Source organism: Rutidosis leptorrhynchoides, chromosome 11, assembly GCF_046630445.1.
Source record: "Rutidosis leptorrhynchoides isolate AG116_Rl617_1_P2 chromosome 11, CSIRO_AGI_Rlap_v1, whole genome shotgun sequence".
Lineage (NCBI taxonomy): Eukaryota > Viridiplantae > Streptophyta > Magnoliopsida > Asterales > Asteraceae > Rutidosis > Rutidosis leptorrhynchoides.
In genome coordinates this window covers 189,653,228-189,677,433 of record NC_092343.1, presented here as the reverse complement: position 1 = coordinate 189,677,433, position 24,206 = coordinate 189,653,228, and the positions used below count along the sequence as shown (strand labels likewise).

At 32.7% G+C, this 24,206-nt stretch overlaps 1 protein-coding gene and 1 pseudogene across 8 annotated transcripts; both read right to left on the bottom strand.

Annotated features, from left to right (window-relative positions):
- Positions 1 to 3,856: 3,856 nt before the first annotated feature.
- LOC139876368 (uncharacterized) lies at positions 3,857 to 8,729 on the bottom strand. 8 transcript variants are annotated; one of them, XM_071863685.1, is made up of 9 exons: positions 8,355 to 8,729; positions 8,118 to 8,213; positions 7,779 to 7,924; positions 6,954 to 7,183; positions 5,919 to 6,026; positions 5,620 to 5,701; positions 5,418 to 5,523; positions 5,177 to 5,293; positions 3,857 to 4,484 (listed from the first exon to the last, which is right to left on the bottom strand). In XM_071863685.1, the coding sequence occupies exons 5-8, from the start codon at positions 5,980 to 5,982 to the stop codon at positions 5,180 to 5,182; spliced, it is 366 nt and encodes a 121-aa protein (XP_071719786.1). In that variant the 5' UTR covers positions 5,983 to 6,026; positions 6,954 to 7,183; positions 7,779 to 7,924; positions 8,118 to 8,213; positions 8,355 to 8,729; the 3' UTR covers positions 3,857 to 4,484; positions 5,177 to 5,179. The 8 variants fall into 8 exon arrangements, 3 of the variants coding, with proteins under 3 accessions (XP_071719786.1, XP_071719785.1, XP_071719784.1); XM_071863684.1 differs by having other exon boundaries at positions 3,857 to 5,293; positions 8,355 to 8,463; positions 8,617 to 8,726; XR_011768064.1 differs by having other exon boundaries at positions 3,857 to 5,293; positions 5,418 to 5,518.
- A 9,529-nt stretch (positions 8,730 to 18,258) lies between these two features.
- LOC139877703 (protein N-terminal asparagine amidohydrolase-like) overlaps positions 18,259 to 24,206 on the bottom strand; it is a 147,213-nt pseudogene continuing 141,265 nt past the window's right edge.

Sequence of the window (24,206 nt, the reverse complement as noted above, 5' to 3'; positions counted from 1 at the left end):
AATTGTCTAAATTACATTCTTTAGCTTAGCATTCTGCAATTTGAATTCCATAAATTACAAACAATATTCTGAAATCATTGAAGTTGCTTTAAATCATGATCCTAAGATTGGAATTATCGAATACATTTAATATGCTTACTGCATATTTTTTTATCTTGGCACACTATTTTTGTGAGGTAATCATCCAGTTCACGGTTGTAGTTCCCTCAAATACATGTGGCGCGTTTGAAGGAAACACTTCTTTCCAATCTGGATGTTGGATTAGGTACTCCCAAACCCTACAACATTATTTACTTATGTTACAAGAACACAAACAACGGACCTCTAAATTTGGATATATCTTGATTAATGTTTATACGTGTGTACCTTTTTTAATTAACAACAAAATCCGGGCCTTCAGCGGATGTTGATGTCGAAGTGGTGAGAAGAATTTCAAGATCAAAACGGTGTCTCATTATTAACGCAATATCTACTTCCTTCATGATCCTGTATATAACATAACAGAAACCATTTTTCTTCTTTCTGCTGCATATACAATCACAAACACTCGCAAACACATACACTTTTAGTTGAGTTATTTTATTAGGAACATGTATCTAATGGTGTACATTATTATTATCCTTTCTATTGCTCTGGTACCATTTGTAGGATCGATTTAGGTCCACTCACATGTCCTGCATATAAGCTCAAGATTTTCTTAGTTTTTTAAAACCAAATGGTGATAGAGGGAGGTTTCTCTAAGCTTATAAACATCAATATGTTTTTTCACATATCCGATGTGGGACACTGATTACCCAATTATCTCCAACAATCACCCTCTTAATCGGTAGACACGTTCAATACCATATCGACAATTCCCGGACCCCCGACCTCTCTCCGGTCACGTCCATAGTCATCTCGGTTTGAATCTCAGCCCGTCCAAACATCTGGGTTAAAACCTGGCTCTGATACCAATTGTTGGATCAATTTAGGTCCACTAACATTTCCTGCATATAAGCTCAAGAGTTTTCTAGTAATCTAAAACTAATTGATTTTAAAGTATTGTGGAACTCATGAGCTTATATGTTGTATATGTTAGTGGACCTAAAATCGATCCTACATATACCGCTAGGCCATTGACCCTTTGGTAATCAATTGAAAGTATTATTATTATTATTATTATTATTATTATTATTATTATTATTATTATTATTATTATTATTATTATTATTATTATTCCTTTTGAAAAACTAAAGTTTATATAAAAACTAACAGGAAACTAAACTAACTACAAACACCACAACTCCACTCACAATACAAGAACGCGAAGAACGACCAAAAGCTTACAACATGAAGAAAAAACCCACATCACATTATTTCGAACACGCATGAACTGCTAAGCCTGTAAAGATTATTGCATACAAACAATTATTACTATTACTATTATTATTATTATTATTATTATTATTATTATTATTATTATTCTTATTATTATTATTATTAAGCTATTATTATTATTATTATTATTATTATTATTATTATTATTATTATTATTATTTACAATAATCTTCTCTATATATTATAACAAAGTTATAATATATTACTAGTTAAAGACCCGCGATTTTGCGGGTTTTATGAAAAGATGAAATTTTAAGACAATCTCCAACCATAGTAACACAAATAAACAATAAATTTTTCAAAAGTTACAAATATCGCAGGTTTTGTAAGAAATTTTATTATAATGTAGTGCTACATTTACTATTTTGTAAATAATTTTATTATAATGGAGTGACACAATGCTGGTGTCGATGGTGATTTTAATTTGCGTCAGCCTTCGTGTTTAAGCGTATAAAGAGAATAGTTTTGGTTGTTAACACGTAAAGTGGTTAGCGCGCTCCGCTGCGCGATTACAAATACATGCTTTCGTCATTGATGTCTTCTTTCTTCTAAATTAAGTAATCGTAGTAAAATGGTGAGAGGTAATAAAAATAAACAACTAAAATTCGTAGTTTATATAAAAAATAGTGATTAATTAACAGAAATTACGTATATAGTGAAGATCGATTGGTCCTTTTTTGAGTACTTAACAGAAAATGTTTTGGGATTAGAAACTGTAAACAATAGTCAGTATTTTTGGGTATCAATGAACCCTAATAGCACTATGTTTTCTATTTATTATTTCAATTAAAAATTACGGTTAATCAACTAAAGACAAATACCTCTCCATTCGTCATTGATGTCTGGTTTTTTTTTAAGTTGAATATCGCAGTAAAATCGTGAGAGCAAATAAAAATAGATTGAGATTCTCAACGTATGTCATAACCAAAAAAAAAAAAAAAAACATTTTTTTACGATACATATGTCATAACTAAGAAGATAATCTAATTGATATGACATACACAATTATTGAAAAGTTGCATAAAGGGATAATAATTAAAATGATGACCAAATGAGTGACTTTAAAGTTTCTCAATTTTTTTCTCAGTTTAGGATTGAGAAGAGTTTAGGATTTATTCAAACCCTAAACCCTAAACTCTTCTAAATCCTTTGATTTAAAAACTAAATCTAAACTCTAACCCTAAACTCTAAGCCTTAAAATCTATCCTAGAATCTAAACCCTAAACCTCAACCTAAACCTTAAATCTAAACCCTAAACATAAGATCTAAACCCGAACCTAAAGCCTAAACCCAAAATCTAAACCCAAAACCCAAAACCTAAACCCTACACCCTAAAACAAAACCCTAACCCTAACATAAACCCTAAAAACTCTAAACCCTAGCCCTAAACCCTAAAACCTCTAAACCCTAACCCTAGAATTTAAACCTAAACCCTAAATCTAAATCCTAAACCCTGAATCTAAACCCAAAACCCTACACCCTAGAATCTAAACCCTAACCTAAACCTTAAATCTAAACCCAAAACTCTAAACCTAAACTTTAAACCCTAAAATCTAAACCCTAAACCCTAAACCCTAAATCTGACCTAAACCCTAAATCTGACCTAAACCCTAAACCCTAAATTGAAACCCCAAACCCTAAACCTAAACTCTAAAACCTACAACCTAAATCTAAACCCTAAACCCTAACCTAAACCCAAAAAACTCTAAACCCTAACCCCTAAACCCTAAACCCCTAGAGACAAAAGTGTGTTGATATTTGATAAGCGTCTTGAAATGCTTATGATGGTTGCAGAACAAGAACAATCTGGTGAGTAATGTTTAAAAAGGCATCAAAATCTAAACCCAGAACCCTAAACGTAAACTCTAAACCCTAAATCTAAACCCTAAACCCTAACCTAAATTCTAAACCTAAACTCTAAACCCTACACCCTAAATCTAAACCCTAAACCCTAAAAACTCTAGACCCTAACCCCTAAACCATAATCCTAGCCCTAAACCCTACACCCCTAGAGACGAAAGTGCGTTGATTTTTGATAAGCGTGTTGAAATGTTTATGATGTTTGCAGAACAAGAACAATCTTTTGAGTAATGTTTTTTTAGATCATCAGTTTTTTTGAAGCATAATGATTAAAAAGAGAATAGTGTATGTGTACTCTTCTTTTCTTTCTTCGTTTTCATGAGGATTCCTAATTGTTCTCCACAAATTTGAATTTTTTAATAGATTTAGACGTGAAAAAGTTAAGGTTTTAATGTATTAATGTCAAGGTACCCGAAATCACATTACAGCTCTAATATACTACAGTATATAAGAATGATAGAAAAACAGAGGAAGTAACAAAATTTCCTTATATTATTATAAAAAAACATGATTAATTGATAATATAATTGTGTTTTCATAATTATTATTCATCATTCTTTTCTGTGGTTTCCTCTTTCGTCTCAGAAACTCCATCTTCACTAGCAACTTCATTGGTCACTGTGTTACCTTCTTCTTCAGTTGCAGTGCCCTGTTCGTCCTCGGGTGGTCTATCTTCTTCATCGCCTTTAGCCTTTTGTAACAAGCTCCAATACATGATGCTTGTAGTTAATATTAGAATCATCCTTGGGTTAATGCAATGACCTTTGACTCGAAGGTAATTTTGTTTACTCTTATTACTTGAATTACATTATCATATCCATACTATTTGTTTTTATCTTGAGTGCTTATTGTAATAGTGACATTAACCCATTTGTGAAAAACTACACCGAAGAATTGATGAAACATCAAAAAGTTACATTATCACCGCCTGCAATACGTCGAAGCTATTAGCATATACGAACTGTTACGTCAAGACTACTCATATTAGTTTTTAACTCATTTTGTGAATATGGAGCATCATGTAGTTCATTGGAGTTAGCAATTTAACTAAGACCAACTAATTAGCACTAACACCAACTAAACTTCACATCAGCCAAAACAACTGGAAGGTGCCTTTAATATCACATTTTGCATACAGAGACTATTTTCAAACCATCCTTTTCATATTGCTCAATGTAAAGATCTGTAGCAAAAAAAAGTTGATCCCCATCTTCAATCATCCATCTTCCGTCAGACACGTGAGAAAACTAAAAAGAACAAAGCAAATGTCAGTACGTATATATAGCAAGCTTGTAGAATATAACATGCAAGTATTGTAGTGAAAAGTCAAAAAATCTATCCAAGAAAACAACAGTTGGAGAGCGCATATGAAATGTGTGACATTATGCATAGGGTAATACTATCGTCAAACACTTAACTATGAAGTTCCTTCTGAAAACAATCAGTTAAATGAACACGCACCTGGCAATTTTTCCAATAGAATGACGATTATGCATATAATAGGATCATGTCGATCATGATTTAAAAAAAGCCTCCAACTGAAATGACATGGTCATGGATTGCTGTCTTTGGATGATTAGTTACGTATGAATTGTGAATTTCCAACCACAATCAAAATTTAAAGATCCTAACAATTAAAATAGTTCAATATGCAGGGTATGAAGCTTCACAACCAACGAATTAACTCCTCCAGAATAAAGTGTATCCAATCATTTTAACTCAAAGCTATTTCGATCCGTTATTAACATATGTGAAACCCCATGTCACCCATACTATGAGACCCACAAAAAATTTAGTAACATAAAGACTCACACGATACCATATACAAATAAATAATGTATTACAATCTCTGAGTTGGTATCGCCAAACATATATAGAGCTCAAGTTCCACTATGTCGTAGTAGCCTCTAAATATCTACATAGATTTGTAACAAAGTACCTGCTATTTTGAGACAACCTTATAGATGTAGGTTGTAATTTCAGATAGAACCCACACCAACTTTCCAGCGTACGACCCAAATGATGAGAGTACAAAGACCACCCCACTGGAGAATATCTAAATTAGAATTCAATCAATATTTAGTTACCAAGTCAATATATATGCTAAAAATAAATTAACAAATAGAGTACATACATTCTTCAAAAGATATCAACATATTTTGATAAGAGTAGAAACATACCGATTTGTAGGCAGCTCCTGAGTTGTGGAAACTGTATTTTGAAACAACCTCGTATTTTATTCTAATTGGAAGTATCGTGAAATAAAAGCACCACATTATATCTGAACTACATGAGTACATGAATTACAATTTACGAACTAATTGATTGAACTGAACCAGAGACGACATGCAATAGAAATACGTGAAGGAAATGTAATCTGACCGATTTGAAAATCTAATGCTGTGTTCTGTATCAGGCTTGGGGACTAAAAATAGATGCTTCAAAATGGTTGCAGTCCTTTGACCTTTAAAAACAATGAAACTAAATATCTTAATAGAGCTAAAGAGATTCATTCGGGTAACGAAGTAATAGATCTTGTTGCATTGCGATTCAGAATTCACAATCAAGTATGTAGTTTGCTTCTATGACCATATAGCATATAGCAAAGAAATCCGTCAAGGTAAGGTCCAATGTAATAACCATGTTACCGTATAAAAGTTTAGCCTTGCAAGACTTATTACCATGTAATTTAGGCCTATGATGCTGGAGCATCTGCTGCCTGACGATGTATATTCTTGTGGGCATTGTATGAACATAGAATCAGCAAGGGATAAAGGGGTTGTATGTATCTATAAGACCAGAGCAAACTTTAAATATTAAACAGTTGTCAAATCAAGTATGGATTAATATAAACTTACACTACCACAACATAATAAAGTTACTGAAAATCAAGCATGATCAATATTGTAATAGGGTTAGACATTAAAAGAACTATATTTATAAATACAAAATATTATTGCCTTAGAGCCTAAATTAAATTTCAGGCAGGATTTAAAACCCATGGAAATTTGATTTTACCATTTTCATGGTGTCTCAATTTTATTTTTAATTTTATTTTTAAAAACTTTTTCCTACTTATTGGCCGGAGGTCCACTCGGAAGCAATCTCTCTATCCGTCGAATAGAGAGAGGGATGACTTTCTCTACTTTTGAGGGTGTTTTCACTCTGGGTGGAGAAATGACTTGTCTTTATTCTCGGATAGGGGAAGGATTGTCTACATCTCACCTCCCCCATACACCACTTATGTGGTATTGGGTTTTGTTGTTGTTGTTGTCGTTGTTGTTGTTAGTGTCACATAGAGATTTAATTTTCATCTTCCCAAAAAGTAATTCTACTCGCAAGATTATTCATAAGAAAGTATTGTAATATGGTTACACATTAAAAGAACTATATTTATAGATACAAATTATTATTGCCTTAGTGTCAATAGAGACTTAATTTTCATCTTTCCTAATAGTAAAGCAACTCTAAAAATTAAAACAGCTCATGTACTATACATAAGTATAGCAATTTCAACCTTGGGTATGGAGAACTATAGAACTACATACAAACAGATAGAATTCCATTACCCAGAAAACTAATATGAATGTACCAATCAAGGGAATTCATGTATCGACATTCAGCCGAGTTATTGTAATCTGGACTAAAATGGGAATTAATGTTGAATATATGTTCTCAGTGATAATGCAATAAAATATAACAATCAACATTATAACCTTGTTGTTAGGAGTGGTATCTATCTCGTTTTCTTCAATCACACTTGCAAATCTTGTAGCCAATTTTTCTCCCACATAGTCAGTGGTGCAGGATCCTCGGTAACTCTGTCTACATAGTAGGCAGAGATGATACCATTTGATCCGTTATAACTGGTGATGTTTAGGAGAAAAATAAATTGTTTATTCAGCACTGCATCAAACTCGCTAGAATTGTCATGTGGATCTCGAACCTAAAGTAAGAATAAATAAAAGTTAACACAAAGTATTATAAGCATTGCTGGAAATAAGGATTATAAAATTGATCTTTTATTAGCTTAAAATACCTTAAGTATCTTGGAATACAACCAAGACACACTACGCTTTAAAAGCTTGTTCAATGATTTTTAAAACAAAATATACGAAGATCATGAAAATAATCAACATGTATAACTCTAATCTCAGGTTACTGTTTTCAAACATGATTAGGTTATTAAATTTGACACAATCAAAAAATCCTCCAAAGCTTAAGGGACAATTGACTTACTTTAGGTTGACTTCCTTAACCTGGAAACATTGTTGACATTCCCACATCATTTAACAGTTAGTACCAATAAATATTGACATCAAAGATCGATTAAAGGCTATTATAATTAGAATTATACGTTAAGAAAAACGTAAATAATAAAGCGCGGCGGTAATAATGGGTATTCTAAAAAGCAAAATGTTAAGTGTATGAAGACTGATTAACATTAACTCCACCATTCTGCGACTTGGAGACAATATCGTTAAAAAAAAATAAAACCATTTGTTGTCGGCTTGACTATTGTTTTAAAAGTAAACACCAACCTATCATCGTGTGACCAGTGTATACATATGTATCTATTCTCAGCCGTAGTTACTTCCGGAATGACATATTGACGACCATCTTCTACATGTAAATTACCAAATTTTGGTCTCTACTTACTCTTTACAGTCATCCCGATCTTGTGACCCTGAAAATGAATGTTTGAAACAAAAACTATTATAAATTTCTATAATAGATCAAATGATGTGAAACACTAAAGAGAAATCTGATCACACAACCATTTTACATACTCATGTACATACCTTGAAACATGTATAGATAGCTTATATAATATATAAAAGACTACAACAGAAAAAACTTGGTTTATACGATGAAAATACCATGGACCACTACAACCACAAAGCGATTGAAACATAATCCAGACATCTTATCAGACCAACGAACACGACTATGAATAAAAATTTCCCCTGGGACAGCTGCACAACACAATCAAAGTGAAACCCATTAAATGTATAACAATACCTAATCTGATTTAATCAAAATAAAATAAAAACTTCCATGTTGAGATACAAAGATATTCATAACATATGGCTAAATGATGATGAAACTATACATACTGAACCAAGAATTGAAGACGCGAATGATTGATCCGCCAACAGCTTGCCCATATCCGCCTGTCCGGATTCTTCTTTTGCACAAATTGAATCTTCAAAACCCTAATTGCACCTACAACCAAAAACGTCACAGAAGTGATAATCAAAGGTGTCGTCGTTTAGAAGATGAAATTGGCGTATTATTAAAAACATGAGACATGAATTGATTTGGGGCATTTAGTCCGTAGTATGTTGAGGATGGATATATAATGGATGAAGAATTAACTGAGAAAACAAAATGGCTTAGGTATCGATTAGGTTTGGAAGAAGAATGATAGATGAAGAAGATAGGTCTCGAAGAGATGAAGATGATGAATTGATTTAGGGATTTAGTCGGTATTTTGGTGGGTAAGGATCCGAATAGAATTAGGGTCCGCGTGTTTTTTCAAGGGTATATAAGGTATAATTTTGATTAAATATTTTAAATGAATGACTAGGGACCATTAGATCGAGGGGTATTAAGCAGTAATTTTTTAATTTAATGGTAATTAAAGTAGTTTTGAAAACAATTATTAGTTAGATCGAGGGTATTAAGCAGTAATTTTTAATTTAATGGTAATTAAAGGAGTTTTGAAAACAATTATTAGCTAATCGAGACTCTCATGTATATAGTGATGTATATAGTGATTTAGAGTCAAGACACTCCATTAGTGGGATAGAAGCTATTTAGGTGATTATAATACTAATAAGAGAGTTTTTAGATTTACTAAATATTACTCAACACATTCTACTTATTGTTTTTATTATCAACCAGGGTTCAGCTAGGAAAATCTTACCAGACGGATACAGTGCTTTTCAAAGTTCTCTCATCCCTCAATATATTAGAACAGTTGATGGCTATGTAATATTTTGATTTAGGTATAGGTATGGTTATGCAAAAAGAAAATCCATGGTACGTACCAGTAATATACATGTAATGTATTTTTTCAGTTTACAAAAAGAAAAGTCATCGTTTAGGTTGCTGACTATAATGTAGAAACCGCTGAGCGCTTCAGCAGGACATTGTGTATATAGATGATGTACACAAATTACAAAGAAGGTTTATTTACATATTATTTGTTATCTTTCAGTTTATATATATTTATGTACCCCATGTGAGCCTCCTAATTTCATACCTCTTCACAGGCTGTTAGTGTTGTATATTATTATAGTTGTATCAGGTGACAGTGTGCAGCAAACATTAGTGAAGATGCTAGAAGGTATTGTACGTGTTTTTTTTTATTATTATGTTCAGTATGATTATTAGGTATATGTCAATGAATTACTTCTATGTTTTCGATTTCTTTTTGACTGGACAACATAGACGTGCTCACTTTAAAGTGTAAATGATGATGTTGACAAAAATTATTTTATCTCCTCGTTATCAAATTCTTTTTCAATTTTGTACTAGGAATAGCAATAAAATCAGTAGTCTTTTTAAGGTAATTATTCGTATTCATTAATGCTCCTTCTATTCAGCAGTTGAAATCGTCATTGAATCCAGGAAGTAAATGAATAGAGATACGGAATTTTTTGCAACGCAATGATGGAGATAAACATACAACCAAATGCCCCATAACATAAAGGTTCACACTTGATTTAACATAAGTTCTCACTTTAAGTTGTAAATGTTGTTGTTGACAAAAATGAGTGTATCTCCATTAGTGATTAATATATCATCTTTGTAATCATAGTTATCATTCCTTGCAAACTATTTTTCAATTTGCTTTATTGCATCCCATATCAAAGAAGGTTTACTTCTGCTACACTTTTTACTATGGATCAACACTTGATTTCAGCTTGGCTACCAGTTTGTGTTAGGAAACCCGACTAGGTGAGCCCAAACAAGACTAGATAACCCCAAGTTATCAACCTACTTCCAACAAACGAAAAATATAGTGATAATCGTAAAACTAGAAAGAATGATAAAAACACGGGAATTTAACGTGGTTATATGCAATCGTTTGTGATTGCTTTAGTCCACGGCCAACCAAAGAGTGTTCTTATTGATTAAATTTCGTGGTGGTGAGTTTACAATGAGTTACAATGAGGAACATTTATAGGAGAAACAAGATCATAAGAAAACCTCATGGACGCTTCAAGTAATCATCAACTAACCAACTTGATCTTCTTTACACCCTTGCATATGCATGATCACAGCCATAAAACAAGGTGTAAAGTAACCTACTTTGCACCTAAAGTGACAACTTGGTTAATTAAATCCGGATCCCATGTGAGTAAGTTGATCCACTTGATGCCAGCAGGAGATGCGCCGCATCTCCACATGATGCGCCGCATCATTTGCCAAAAATGCGTCGTATCCCTTTAAAGCTCCGCATCACAAACCTTCGGGCCAAAATGTTGCATGGATGCGCCGCATCCAAGAGTGATGCGCCGCATCACTCCCTGGAATTCAGTTTTCACGCATCCCGAAATCTGCAAAATTCGTGCAACACTTTACCTCACCTTTTGTGGCGCTTTTTTCAAACTTTGTTTAAATGTCTCCACACCTCAACAGTTTGGATAGTGATGGATACCTGTTAGCTTTTGTAATAGAAATACCTTGGTAGTAACGCAGCTATTGACTGTAACCGTTAACAAATCTTGCAAATGCTAGCAGCAAAGCGCGAAAGACCTCTACCTAGATGGCAGAAAAAGTGGGGTCCGCACCAAGCTTATATGGATATCCAGGAGCTAGATCATTTCGCACCAATCCTAACAGTGGGATCCGCTTACACAATCACACGATTCCAATGCAAAGAAACAAAAAGGTAGCAGAAAAAAATAAAAAATCCTACAATCTTATCTTTTGGATTACGCACAGAATTCAAACCAATATCTTCCAGTCACTACTTTGAGTTCAACACATATGATTATATTAGTGCACGTGTAGAAAGAGAACCATATAACCATATACGTAAACATCATCTAACATTCAGCTTACTTTTGCAGATTATATCGGGTGCATACCAAGTGTAAGTGATGCATTACCAGCAGGAAAATCAACCAAAATCAAAGACCCTAATTAATCTCAAGTAAACACCTCTACTTCAAAATCAATTTATTAACATACATTATATATATATATATATATATATATATATATATATATATATATATATATATATATATATATACACACACACACATTATATACATACATTATATTTACAATCATTTATGTTTCACAGCAACAACACAATAGAATTAGGATTATGGGGACATACGAAATTTTGGAGAAACCAGTTGTGCTAGCAGCAAACAACTGTTGGGCCAAAATATATGGATGTAAACTCTAAACATCCCTACATCATGACCAAATTAAATTGAAAAATACAATTATTAACACTTAAGTTAAACTTAAACAGGCAAACCAAAAATCAACGGCTCCCAAGCTAGAATATTACAAAACAATAAACGAGTAAGTTCCTGTCATCATAGTTTCAACCAAAACTGATAAACATTAATTTGTTACCACTTTTTTTTACTGCTACAGAATCCGTTATACTGAAAAAGCTTTCTTAATAATTAACCCTATCAAATACACTAACATTGAGCTCGAGAAAAAGATAAACTGATACCCACTCAACGTGCTCCAAAAGCATAACGCACAAACTTACAAGGTAAGTACCTCATACAAAAAACACGTACTTACAAAAACATACACGTTTATACAAACACACCAATATATAATCTGACAAATCAAAAACTGTAATAAACTAACACAATTACCAATAACAGTATGCAGATTTCACATGCCCAGGGACAATAACTGAGGTGAAAACAAAAACAAATTGGTAGTGTTCGATGTGCAGTGAATGTACTAAAAAAGTTGAACCAGTTGGAGACAAAATGGAATGCAAAACACATTTAGAGCAACTCAACTACAAAGCCTGGTAATGTAACCTTACCGTTAACTACAATGTTAACAACCAAGTTAGTATACGATAGTTGCTAACATCTTATATCAAAATAGTTTCTGACTTAAAGTAGCAATATCAGATGGAAGTCCAAGGTTGAAAAAGACGCGAGACGGGGCTGAAACGGTAGCGACCTCAAAACGTCGCAACGGAAAAAATGGGGCCGAGACGGGGTCGAAACGGATGTTGACTGATGTTGACTTTTATATATATAAATATATATTTACACATATTTTAGAGCTAAAAAACCTTCGTTGACAAGTTTGTATCTATAATTACTATTAGCATAATACATAATAGAATACTAAACTAAGCCAATTTTGATTGATTTGACCGACTTATCACCGATTTTAACAGAATTTCTGACTTTTGACTGCGTTGAACCAATTTTTCCTGCATTTGACCTGATTTTTGACCGTTGACCGGCTTATAAGAAAACGGGACGGGGTCGAAACACAACGGGCGTCGCAACGGACGCAACGGACGCCCTTTACAACATGGGATGGAACAACGCCTGCACAGTTCACCATTTTCTCCCCACTAGCAGACAGGATGCTCAACCAAGATTGTATGCAACTTACAACAGAGATAGGTTATGATAATCAAGACATAGTTCCACCAATCATTAATAGCCTAATTGGAGCCACTTACATATACCAATTACACTACAACTTGCAGTCTATGTCAAGGATTCCAGAATTCATAATCAACGAAATATATAACATTGAACCGAATGAAGAAGAACTAGAAAAAAAACTAGTTCAAGATGAACCACAGAACGAAGAGACTGTCATCTTAGCAAACATCAACCAAGAACAAACAGGTACACAAAGTTGGTTTTTGTTCATTAGGTATTACTGTTCTATGCTTTATCCTTCATTTGTATGTATGACTGTGTCAGGATATAGGTGTCATAATAGTCAGGTCAAACAAGTTTGCAACTCGGATAAGTGTTAGTATGTGAATTGTACATGTTATATATGTGTTAATTCGCCACTGTAACGTTAATGAATAAATGTTCAACCTCTGTTCATTCCACAAAAATTAACTGTTTATCGATCTGTTTGGTTTTGCAGTTCTACCCGAAAGCAAAACACCTCCTAGCACACCACAATCCAACGCACAACAAGAGACACAAAAAAACTCACAAACAATTGAAATAAAAGTCCCAGCTAAACGAAGGTTATTCGAAGGGCCAGGTAGTTAAAAAATAATTTTTACAAGCTAATTTATAAAGTGAATGTATTGACATCAGGTTCCATTTTACGGAGGCGACACCAGCACATCTGCGACAAAAAACCAAAAACCTTAGACACCAGCATAATCAACTACAACAACAATCTTTTGTTCTGAAAAATAGGTTGCACAGTAACTTTTGACTACTAACATCTACATCCGTATCCGAAACTTTTGTGCGCACTTCATCTTCATGAAAGCCTGTTTAACATCCATATGTAAACACTAACGTTGGTATGTAAATATAACGTCTGTATATCAACTTTTGTATCCTAACGTTTAGCGTTGCCATCTAAATATATTTTTAGTACTCAATCCATCACGAAGTAGCGAAGCGCTTCCGGGCCTCACACTAGTTTTTTTGTATAATTCTGCGAATTCGCGGGTTATAAACTAATAATAATAATAATAATAATAATAATAATAATTTGCTTGGGGCACCCGCTAGTTTTTTGCTCGACCTTTAAATGGTGTTAAGTTGCTTGGGGCACCCGCTAGTTCCGATCCTGGGTTTATTGGTGATCTTGTGATGCAAAGGGTGACCAAGTCCATTGCGCTTATGGATAAGGTTGCTAAGCTTGATGATCCTCAGTGTGAGTTGTTGTTGCTTAGGGCATGTGCTGGAGTTTCTAAACTCTACTTTTCCTTGCGTACTTGTCCTCCTAGTATATTTGAGGCGGCTCAACGCGCTTTCGATGGAGCCCTTCGATCTTCCTTGGAGCGTATTGTTACTGCTTCAGGGCCTGGGTTTGGTGATTGGCAGTGGCGGCTTGCCACCTTGCCATTTGCATTTGGAGGGTTTGGTGTTTATTCTGCGGGAGATGTTCGTCATTATGCTTTCCTTGCATCTCGATTACAGTCTGCTGGGTTGCAGACCAAGCTCCTACGTCATGCTGGTATTGTTGGTCTTGGTCGTGCTTTCGAAGATGCTTTGGGTCTGTTTAATCAAACGGTTGGGTTTGATTTTTTGGGTAATCAGAGTGAGGTCGCTGCCCCAATACTCATGAAGAAATTGGCAGATGTTTATTTCACAAAGGTTACCGCTTCTGCAGAATCCACTTTTTCCTTATCTCCACGACAATCGGCATTGTGGAAATCACAACAGGGGGATCACACCTCTGCTTGGCTAAGGGCAGTCCCTATTTTGGGGTTGGGTCAGACGATGAACGCAAAGACTTACCGATGTGTGTTGTGTTACCGGTTGGGTGTTCCTTTGTTCTCTGTCTCGACGGCATGCTCTGCCTGTTCACGGGTTTTTCATGGGGATATTTTCGGGGAACACGCGGTGTCTTGTGCTGGTATGGTGGGTATTAAGCATCGACATAATGTTGTTCGGGATTCCCTTGTTGATGTTTGTTATCGATCTGGGATTTCAGCGAGAAAGGAGGTTGACATTGGGTTGTCTGGAGGGAACGACAGGGCCCTCAGACCTGCAGATGTGTTACTTTATTCCTGGGATCGTGGTCGTGATGTTTGTGTTGACCTGACAGGGTCTTCTCCTTTGACACAGTCTGGGCTTTCTAACTTCGTCCCTGGACGTGCTGTGGTTGAGGCGGCTCGTCGGAAGCGGGTCAAGTACGAATCTAGCTGTCAGGCGATTGGTTATGGTTTCATTCCTTTCTCATTTTCTTCGCTTGGGGAATTAGAGAAGGAGGCTGTTTCTTTGCTAAAGCGGGTTCAGAAGATTTCGATGGCGCAAGATATTGGTGCCGGTGCTGCTGCTCATATTTTTACTAGGATAGGTTTTGCTATTGCTAGAGGTGTGGGGGCCCAGATTGTCTCTAGGCTTCCCACTAATTTTTTGTAAGTTTTAAAACTTTTAAGTTAATATAATTTCCATTTCATAATAATAATAATAATAATAATAATAATAATAACAACAACAACAATAATATAATAATAACAATAATAATAATAATAATAATAATAATAATAATAATAATAATTAGTATTAGTATTAGTATTAGTATTAGTATTATTATTATAATAAAAGTTATTATGACTATTTAAACGGTCGAATATATAGATTTTTCGGATCTATTTCAGCTTTACGTGATTAGGTGAAAATAAAAGGAGGCTAGTTGCACTTCGGAGACCATACCCACAACACGTGATGTTTTTTAACATACTTATTTCTTACAACTAGACTGAATTATAGCTGCTGTCACCATCTTTATCATTTGAATTCTTCCTTTGAGACGATACCCACAACACGTGATGTTTTTAACATATATAACCAAATACCTAATTCCCTCTTTCGTTGATAGCTGAATTTACGCAAATCCCTTCTTTCGTATTACACTTTCTTTTTATTAGATAAGATCTATATACGATAGATACATATTAGATAAGATACATATGCAATGCATATATGATGGATATCGTGATATACTTAGCCCATGTACTTTAATTACAATATATGGGCGAAGTATATCATGATACCAATCATATGTATCATATCTAATAATTTTTCACGCAGCTTACCAATTAAATAAAATGAAAAAGGTCTACATTTCTTGAAATCTTGTTGAAGTCCCAGACAAAAGAATAATCATCATATGATAAAGATTCAGATTCCATAGAAGTGGATTAAAACCTAATGAACTCAATGACATAAAAAGTTCTTATGCGTTTTCAGTTATATTGATAGATCAACTCTCTATGAAGTATCCAAAGGTGAAAAGGTGAATTCGGATGATCATAACCCTGGTTTTGTTCAATCCAATAATCATGCACCTATCAGGTGTAATACTTTGAAGTTACTAGCAAGAATGGTGGTTTAAAAGAGAAAAATTTTATTACAGCGAACGCTTACGATTTGCGTTGTCATTTGGATAAGTTGTTTTTCAAGTTCTAAAGAAAGATATTTAATCAGTGGGTTTATAACTAATATTATGCGTCGTCTTTCCTGATTCTCAAATAAATGTTCATTTCTTGATACTTGGGGTATCCAAATTACCATATTGGCAGAGACGGTGCCACCGTTTGATTAAAGTGTTGATCTTTCCAAAACTCAGTGGTAAAAATAATAAAACTCTTCAAGAATGGAAATGAATCATGTGCAAGTTAATTACAATATTTATCTAGAATCACTTACGTTGTTTTGTACAAGAATTATTTAGTGGTGATATGTGTCACCCTAATTAAAGGATGGTTATATATCCACTAACAAAATTTATAGATCCACTATTGATTGTATATTAGTCACTTGTACGGTACAAGTTTATAATGCACAGTCAAAGTGAATTTATCAATTATGAAAGTGAAAATATCAATGTTTTTTTAATTAGAGGTAACACCTATCACAACTATATAGTACAAAACAATGGAAGTGCTTCAAGATAAATATTTGTAATTAACTTGTACATGAATGATTTCCATTTATAAAATGTGAGATTATTTTGTCACTGAACCGTTAAAAATAGTTTTTATACCTAACTTTTTGTTTTCAACTTGTCTGGGGCTCCTTATGTGGTACTTAGGTGCTGTTTGTTTTTTAAGATATTTTGGTCTGAAGATCTGCGGACCATGTCTGTAAAGAAGATGTGGTCTAAAGGTCTGTATGCTAAATAGTAAAGACTGTTTGTTTTTATGTCTGCAAAATAACTTAGTTCTGTCTGCAGCACTTAGAAGCATATTTCTAAGTCTGCGAGGATGCAGACATAATAAGACATTATTTTATCTTATGTCTTCAGAAAAACAAACTGTCTGCAGTAAAAATGTCTGCGGGCGCGAAGACATAAGACATAATAAGGTCTGTAGACAGGAAAACAAACAACACCTTAGTCTCTACTAAGTCAGTCTGCTTTCTTGAACACTCTAATAATTCAAGTAACAAAAAGATAACAAAATAAAGAACAAGTGGATTTAAAGACAATACTTATATTGATGTGGAGAATTTTATAAGTAATATATTACAAGAACTTTAATGTGTGTTGCGCCAAATGAGACTACCTTTATTTATACTAATCCTACTACAAAATTGATGGCTGAGATTAAACTAGATATATGGTTAAGATCAAAGTCCTAGAATATTCAAGTATTTACATGTTTCTAGAGATATTCTTTCATACCATTCCAAGAAGGAACTAAGGATGAAGTTCTAGAAAGCTTCAACGATATTCTTGGCCTTCCTTGGTTTAGGTTGAAAACTCATAATTGGGCAACAATCTTAGTAGGTTGGGCCACAAACTTATTGGTTGTGACAAAATGTTTTACCTTCTTTATAAAAAAGAATAAAAATCATTAATACTAAAGAGAAATATGTACAACCATAAGTGAATTCGTACAAATGTACTAAACCCAAACCCGATTGGATTAATGCATACAAAGAGACATGAACATCAACAGCTTTTTGAAGTAGTTTGGGTCGAGATTAGCATTCTTAACCTTCAATTCTAGATTTTTTTTTCTGTATTGTTCATATTATAGATACGAACACCAGAAAGTTTAGTAAACATACATAAGACAAAGTAAAACGGTTCTCTTCCTTCTCCATCCCTTTTTTTGGCATATGCGGTGGAATGTAGGATAGTCCAATTGTGACTATTAAAACATAGCGACTATTAAACTTTTTTCATTTTTTGAGTTATATATTTCAGCTTAGCATTCTGCAATTTGAATTCCATAAATTACAACCAATATTCTAAATTCATTGAAATTGTTGTAAATCATGATCCCACAATTGGAATTATCGAATACATTCAATAGGTTTACCGCATTTATTCTATATTTTAATCTCAGCACACTATTTTTGTGAGGTAATCATCCAGTTCCCGGTTGTAGTTCTCTTAAATACACGTGGCACGTTTGAAGGAAACGCTTCTTTCCAATCTGGATGCTTGATTAGGTACTCCCATACCCTACAACATTACTTAATTGTGTTACATAAACTCCATTATATACACAAACAAACAAACAAACAATGGACCTCTAAATGTTTATATGTTTATATATGTGTGTACCTTTTTTGATTAACAACAAAATCTGGGCCCTCAGCAGAAGGTGATGTTGAAGTGGTGAGAAGAATTTCAACATCAGAACGATGTCTCATCATTAATGCAATATTTACTTCTCTCATGCTCCTACATATAACATACAGGTTTAACAACAAGTTTAATCTATTAATAACATATTAAATACTAAACGAGTTTAATCTATTAAATACTAAACGAGTTTAATCTATTCAAGAATCATCAAATGCGCCAACTGTATGTACCTGAAGCAAAATGCAGGTTTAACAACATATTAAATACTAAACGAGTTTAATCTATTACTAACTTTCTTAGTAAAATAAAACAAGATTATTGAAAGTAACAATGATACAGAACAATACATCTAACATAGTATCATCATCGTCATCAGAATATGTAACTAACAAAGACAACATCTGGGAGATTCCAATATCAACAATGTCTGGAGAATCCAAATGCGCAATAGACGACCTACAACCACACTTCAAGAGTTCAGAATTTAATATTTAAAAAAAATAATTAAAAATACCAATACCCATAGTTTAAACATGTGGGAAAATATTCGTACATGCCACTTTTGCAATTTCTAATGATTATTCCAACACATGTTGTTGCTTCATCGGTGCCAACAATCTTCATAACAAGGAGAAGAACAAAGCTCAATTTTCACATAAAATAAAATTAATTAGCAAAAAAAAAAAAAAAAAAAAAAAAAAAATTATGCCATTAACCTCATTTCACATTGATAAAAACCTATTCTATAAAATATAGCTCATTGCGTTTAAAAAAACACAAAAAAAAAAATTAACAAAAAAAAATTACCTCTACAAGGGCAGGATATACAGTAGCATATTCTCTTTGAAAGATGTACACACATTTAGCTTGCGCATAATCATGCGACCCAAACTCAAAAGTTCTTTCGGGTATAGAACAGAACAAACGTGAGGCAGAGACCAAATCAGGGTGCTCCAGTAACGCAATTACCATGTCAGAGCCCTACTCATAATATCCCAATTTTCAGTAATCATAAAATATCATTAAATTTAAATAATACATAATAATATGAAATAAATATGTAATAAGTTTTCAAAAATTACATTTCTCACTACAGCCCTTGTTTAAGCCTCATAACTGTCATAATACATGTTTGATAAGCAAGAAAATCAAGTTTCAATAGATCTAATGATTAATAACCAGCTTTTATACAATATCATAAATCAGAAATAATCATGTGTTTAAGTGTTCGTTACCAGGGCCGTATCAACAATTTAAAGGCCCTAGTCAAAAATAAAAATAGGCCCACATATACTTTAAAATTTTTTACTACGCATAAAAAACAATACTCTAATTTATCTATTTATTTACTTACATTGTATTTAATTATTAAAAACAAGGTATTTTAACTTTAATTGACACTTTTTTTATTTGATTTAATTAAATATATTGAGAAAAATATTTACATATTAAAAATGGGCCCTTTTAAATTTTTGGGCCCTAGGCGGTTGTCTATCTTGCCTATACTCGAAGACCTCTGTTCGTTACATTTTTTTTTTTGAAACGCAAATATTATAAAACCAAAACGAGAAAACAACTGAATGGGGGATGGGCTACCCCATAAACACGAAAGACAACATGGGGGATGTAAAGACAACATCTCCCATCTAAACACACACGAACATTGCTAACAAACAACTACAAACACGACTCTAGACATAAACATGTCACGACATATTAAGATACAAGCTAGGATTAGAAATCCATGACAACCAATCGAACTTTCTTCCTTTTGATCTTGAAGTAATCCACTCAAATGTTTTTGCTTGGATCTCGTTTAAAGCTATCGGAGTGTTCCAACATTTACCTTGGAACACCATTTTATTGCGATTTTTCTAAATTAAGTACGTAGAAATCCAACTAACCGCTTGCCACAATATCTTTCCAAAACACGAAGAAGAGACATGGTTCGGCCCATTGTTATTTGAGATGTCGGAGATGGTGGTACTTGAAAAACTTCCCAAGTTCCACCATTTATATACCCGATCCCATATATCAAACACATGCTTACATAGAATAAGGGAATGATCTACGGATTCGACTACATCATTACATAAAGGGCAAAGAACATCGTGTAAATCAATCCCTCTCTTGTCTAGTTCGAGCTTGACAGGAAGCCTTTTTTTGAGCGCATGCCACATGAAAATCTCGATCTTTTTAGGAACAAGGTTGTTCAAAAAAGTTTCTTGATTCGAAGTGAACCCACCAAGAAGTTGATCATCTATAATAGAAGATAGGATTTTAACAGTCAAAACTCCACTCGAAGCTAGCTGCCAATTCCACGAGACACCCCCTGTACTGTTACCGAATGAGAACTCCGAAATCAGTGAGCAAAGACTGCTCAGTTCACCATTGATTCGACCTGTAACTTCACGGGACCAGCACCAATTTAACGTCTTCTCGCCACCTGTAACTGAGATTCGATCCTTAATGGAAGCCTCTTTAACAACTTCTAACCTGTACAATGCAACGACCCGTCCTAATCCATCCGGACGAAGTCCATATCGATTATAAACGATTCACAACAGTTGATTACATCGCGAGGTACTTGACCTCTATATGATACATTTTACAAACATTGCATTCGTTTTTGAAAATACAATCTTTCATTACATCGAAAATTGACGGCATGCATACCATTTTATAATATATCTAATTACAATTGATTTAATAATAATCCTGATGATCTCAACGATTCGAATGCAACGTCTTTTGAAATATGTCATGAATGACTCCAAGTAATATCTTTAAAATGAGCAATTACACAGCGGAAGATTTCTTTCGTACCTGAGAATAAACATGCTTTCAAGTGTCAACCAAAAGGTTGGTGAGTTCATTAGTTTACATAATAATCATTTCCATCATTTTAATAGACCACAAGATTTTCATTTCTCATAAATATACGTCCCATACATAGAGACAAAATAATCATTCATATGGATTGAACACCTGGTAACCGACATTCACAATATGCATATAAGAATATCCCCATCATTCCGGTATCCTCCTTCGGATATGATATAAATTTCGAAGTACTAAAGCATCCGGTATTTTGGATGGGGCTTGTTGGGCTCGATAGATCTATCTTTAGAGTTCGCGTCAATTAGGGTGTCTGTTCCCTAATTCTTAGATTACCAGACTAAAAAGGGGCATATTCGGTTTAATAATCCAGCCATAGAATATAGTTTTAAGTACTTGTGTCTATTTCGTAAAACATTTATAAAAGCAGCGCATGTATTCTCAGTCCCAAAAATTTATATATTGCAAAAGCATTTAAAAAGGGAGTAATGAAACTCACCTAATGTATTTTGTAGTAAAAATACATATGACTGTATTGAACAATGCAGGGTTGGCCTCGGATTCACGAACCTATATCAATTGTATTTCTATTAAAACATATAATAGAAATCTCATAATTTTATTTATTTATATATACTATTTATATATATTTCGTAGTTATATAAGATTTATACTAGATTTTATTTAAAAACATATACTTTATTTTATACCTTAAATTATATGTTATATATATATATATATATATATATATATATATATATATATATATATATATATATATATATATATATATATATATATATTGTTTATGTATATAAAGTGATTAATATAGTTAAGTTATGTTTGTTAAATATATTTATATATATATATATATCATTTGTTTGTTGAAACTAATAATTGTAGTAATACTAAATTAATATTTGTAATGATAAAAAATGATAACACTTAATATTACTAAAAAAAAAATAATGTTAATAATCTTAGTGATAGATGTGATGATATAATAATAACTATAAAATATTAATCTTTTCTGTTAAGGATAGTTTTAATACAAAATCTTTTAATAGTGATAATTATAGTAGTTTTTAATATAATGAAAAATTTAGTAATGAAGGAAATAATCATTTTGATAACAATACTTAATACTTAATATTAAAAATAATTTTAACCATTTTATTACTACTCATGATATTACTAATAATACTTATGTTTATAATAATAATTCTAATATTTATAATGATACTAGTTTTAATATTAATCAATATGATAAAGAATTTTGTTAGGTTCATAATAATACTAATCGAAACCATAATAATGATATTAATACAAATAACAATCTTCATAATAATAATAATAATAATAATAATAATAATAATAATAATAATAATAATAATAATAATAATAATAATAATTTAATAATAATAATAATAATAATAATAATAATAATAATAATAATAATAATAATAATAATAATAATAATAATAATAATAATAATAATAAAAATCATGATATTACTAATACCTAGTAATAATAATAATTGATAATTACTTCCTATATTTATAATGTTAATGACACTAACAATTTTAGTACTAATATTAATAATAATAATAATCATATTAATAATAATAATAATTAACATTAATAAGTAATAATAATAATTGTAAAAATAAATAAACAAATGAAGACTACCTCTCAAAGGATGAAGTCCCAAAAAAAATTGAAAACAGCCCATGCCCGGGCTCGAACCCCCGATCTCTCGTATACCCGCATCATTCCTTAACCGTTCAGGCTAATGCCTGTTTTCTGATTATAATTACTACCCAAATAAATATAACCCATTTTCTATTATTTCATCTTCTTCTTTCTTCTCTTCATAACTTAATCGATCCAGGGATTAAATCCCTCTAACAACTAATACTTATACAGATTTTAGGATTTATAAATTAAACAAAAACGACCCTCTAGCCGAATTAAATCAACAGAAAAATAAAAAAAAAATGTTGTACAGTCCTCGCAATGAACATAGAGACTCCAAATTCGATTTTTGAATTTCGGACCTTTTTAGATGATGACTACAAAATGAAATGTGTTTTAAATGATTCCTAAAAACTTTATGAATCATCAATTTCAACAGACATGACCTCTATGTCATACCCCGTCCTAATCCATCTGTACGAAGTCACCACCATCTGGTCCCATTGCGATGATCGACTCCAAATAATGTCTTTAAAATGAGCAAATGCACAGCGGAAGGTTTCTTTCATACCTGAGAATAAACATGCTTTCAAGTGTCAACCAAAAGGTTGGTGAGTTCATATGTTTATCATAAATAGTAAAAATTCATCATTTTGATAGACCACAAGATTTAAATCCTGCATGGTACAAATGGGCCCGAATCATATACCCACCTGTAATGTACATGCGATATCTTTTAAATACAGTACACCTTTCTCGTGTACGAAACCATTTTTCATAAATCTTAGTAACCGTACACATATCTCGTGCACAAAATATCATACACATAACCTGTGCATAAAATTATTCTCTCGATACATAACATTCATATCAATTGGTGGCAATTATCATGTCTACATAATTCAATGGTGGCAGTTATCATGTCCACATAATTCAATGGTGGTAATTATCATGTCCACATAATTCAATGGTGGCAATTATCATGTCCACATAATTCAACAATAATCCACAGAACTTATGTCTGCATAATAATTCATTCGAGGAATGTTTTGCTTGTGTCTATCTCGTCAAACATTTATAAAAGCATTTCATGTATTCGCAGTTCAAAATATATTTCCAAAAGCATTTAATAAAGCAGTTGTAAAAACAGCGCATGTATT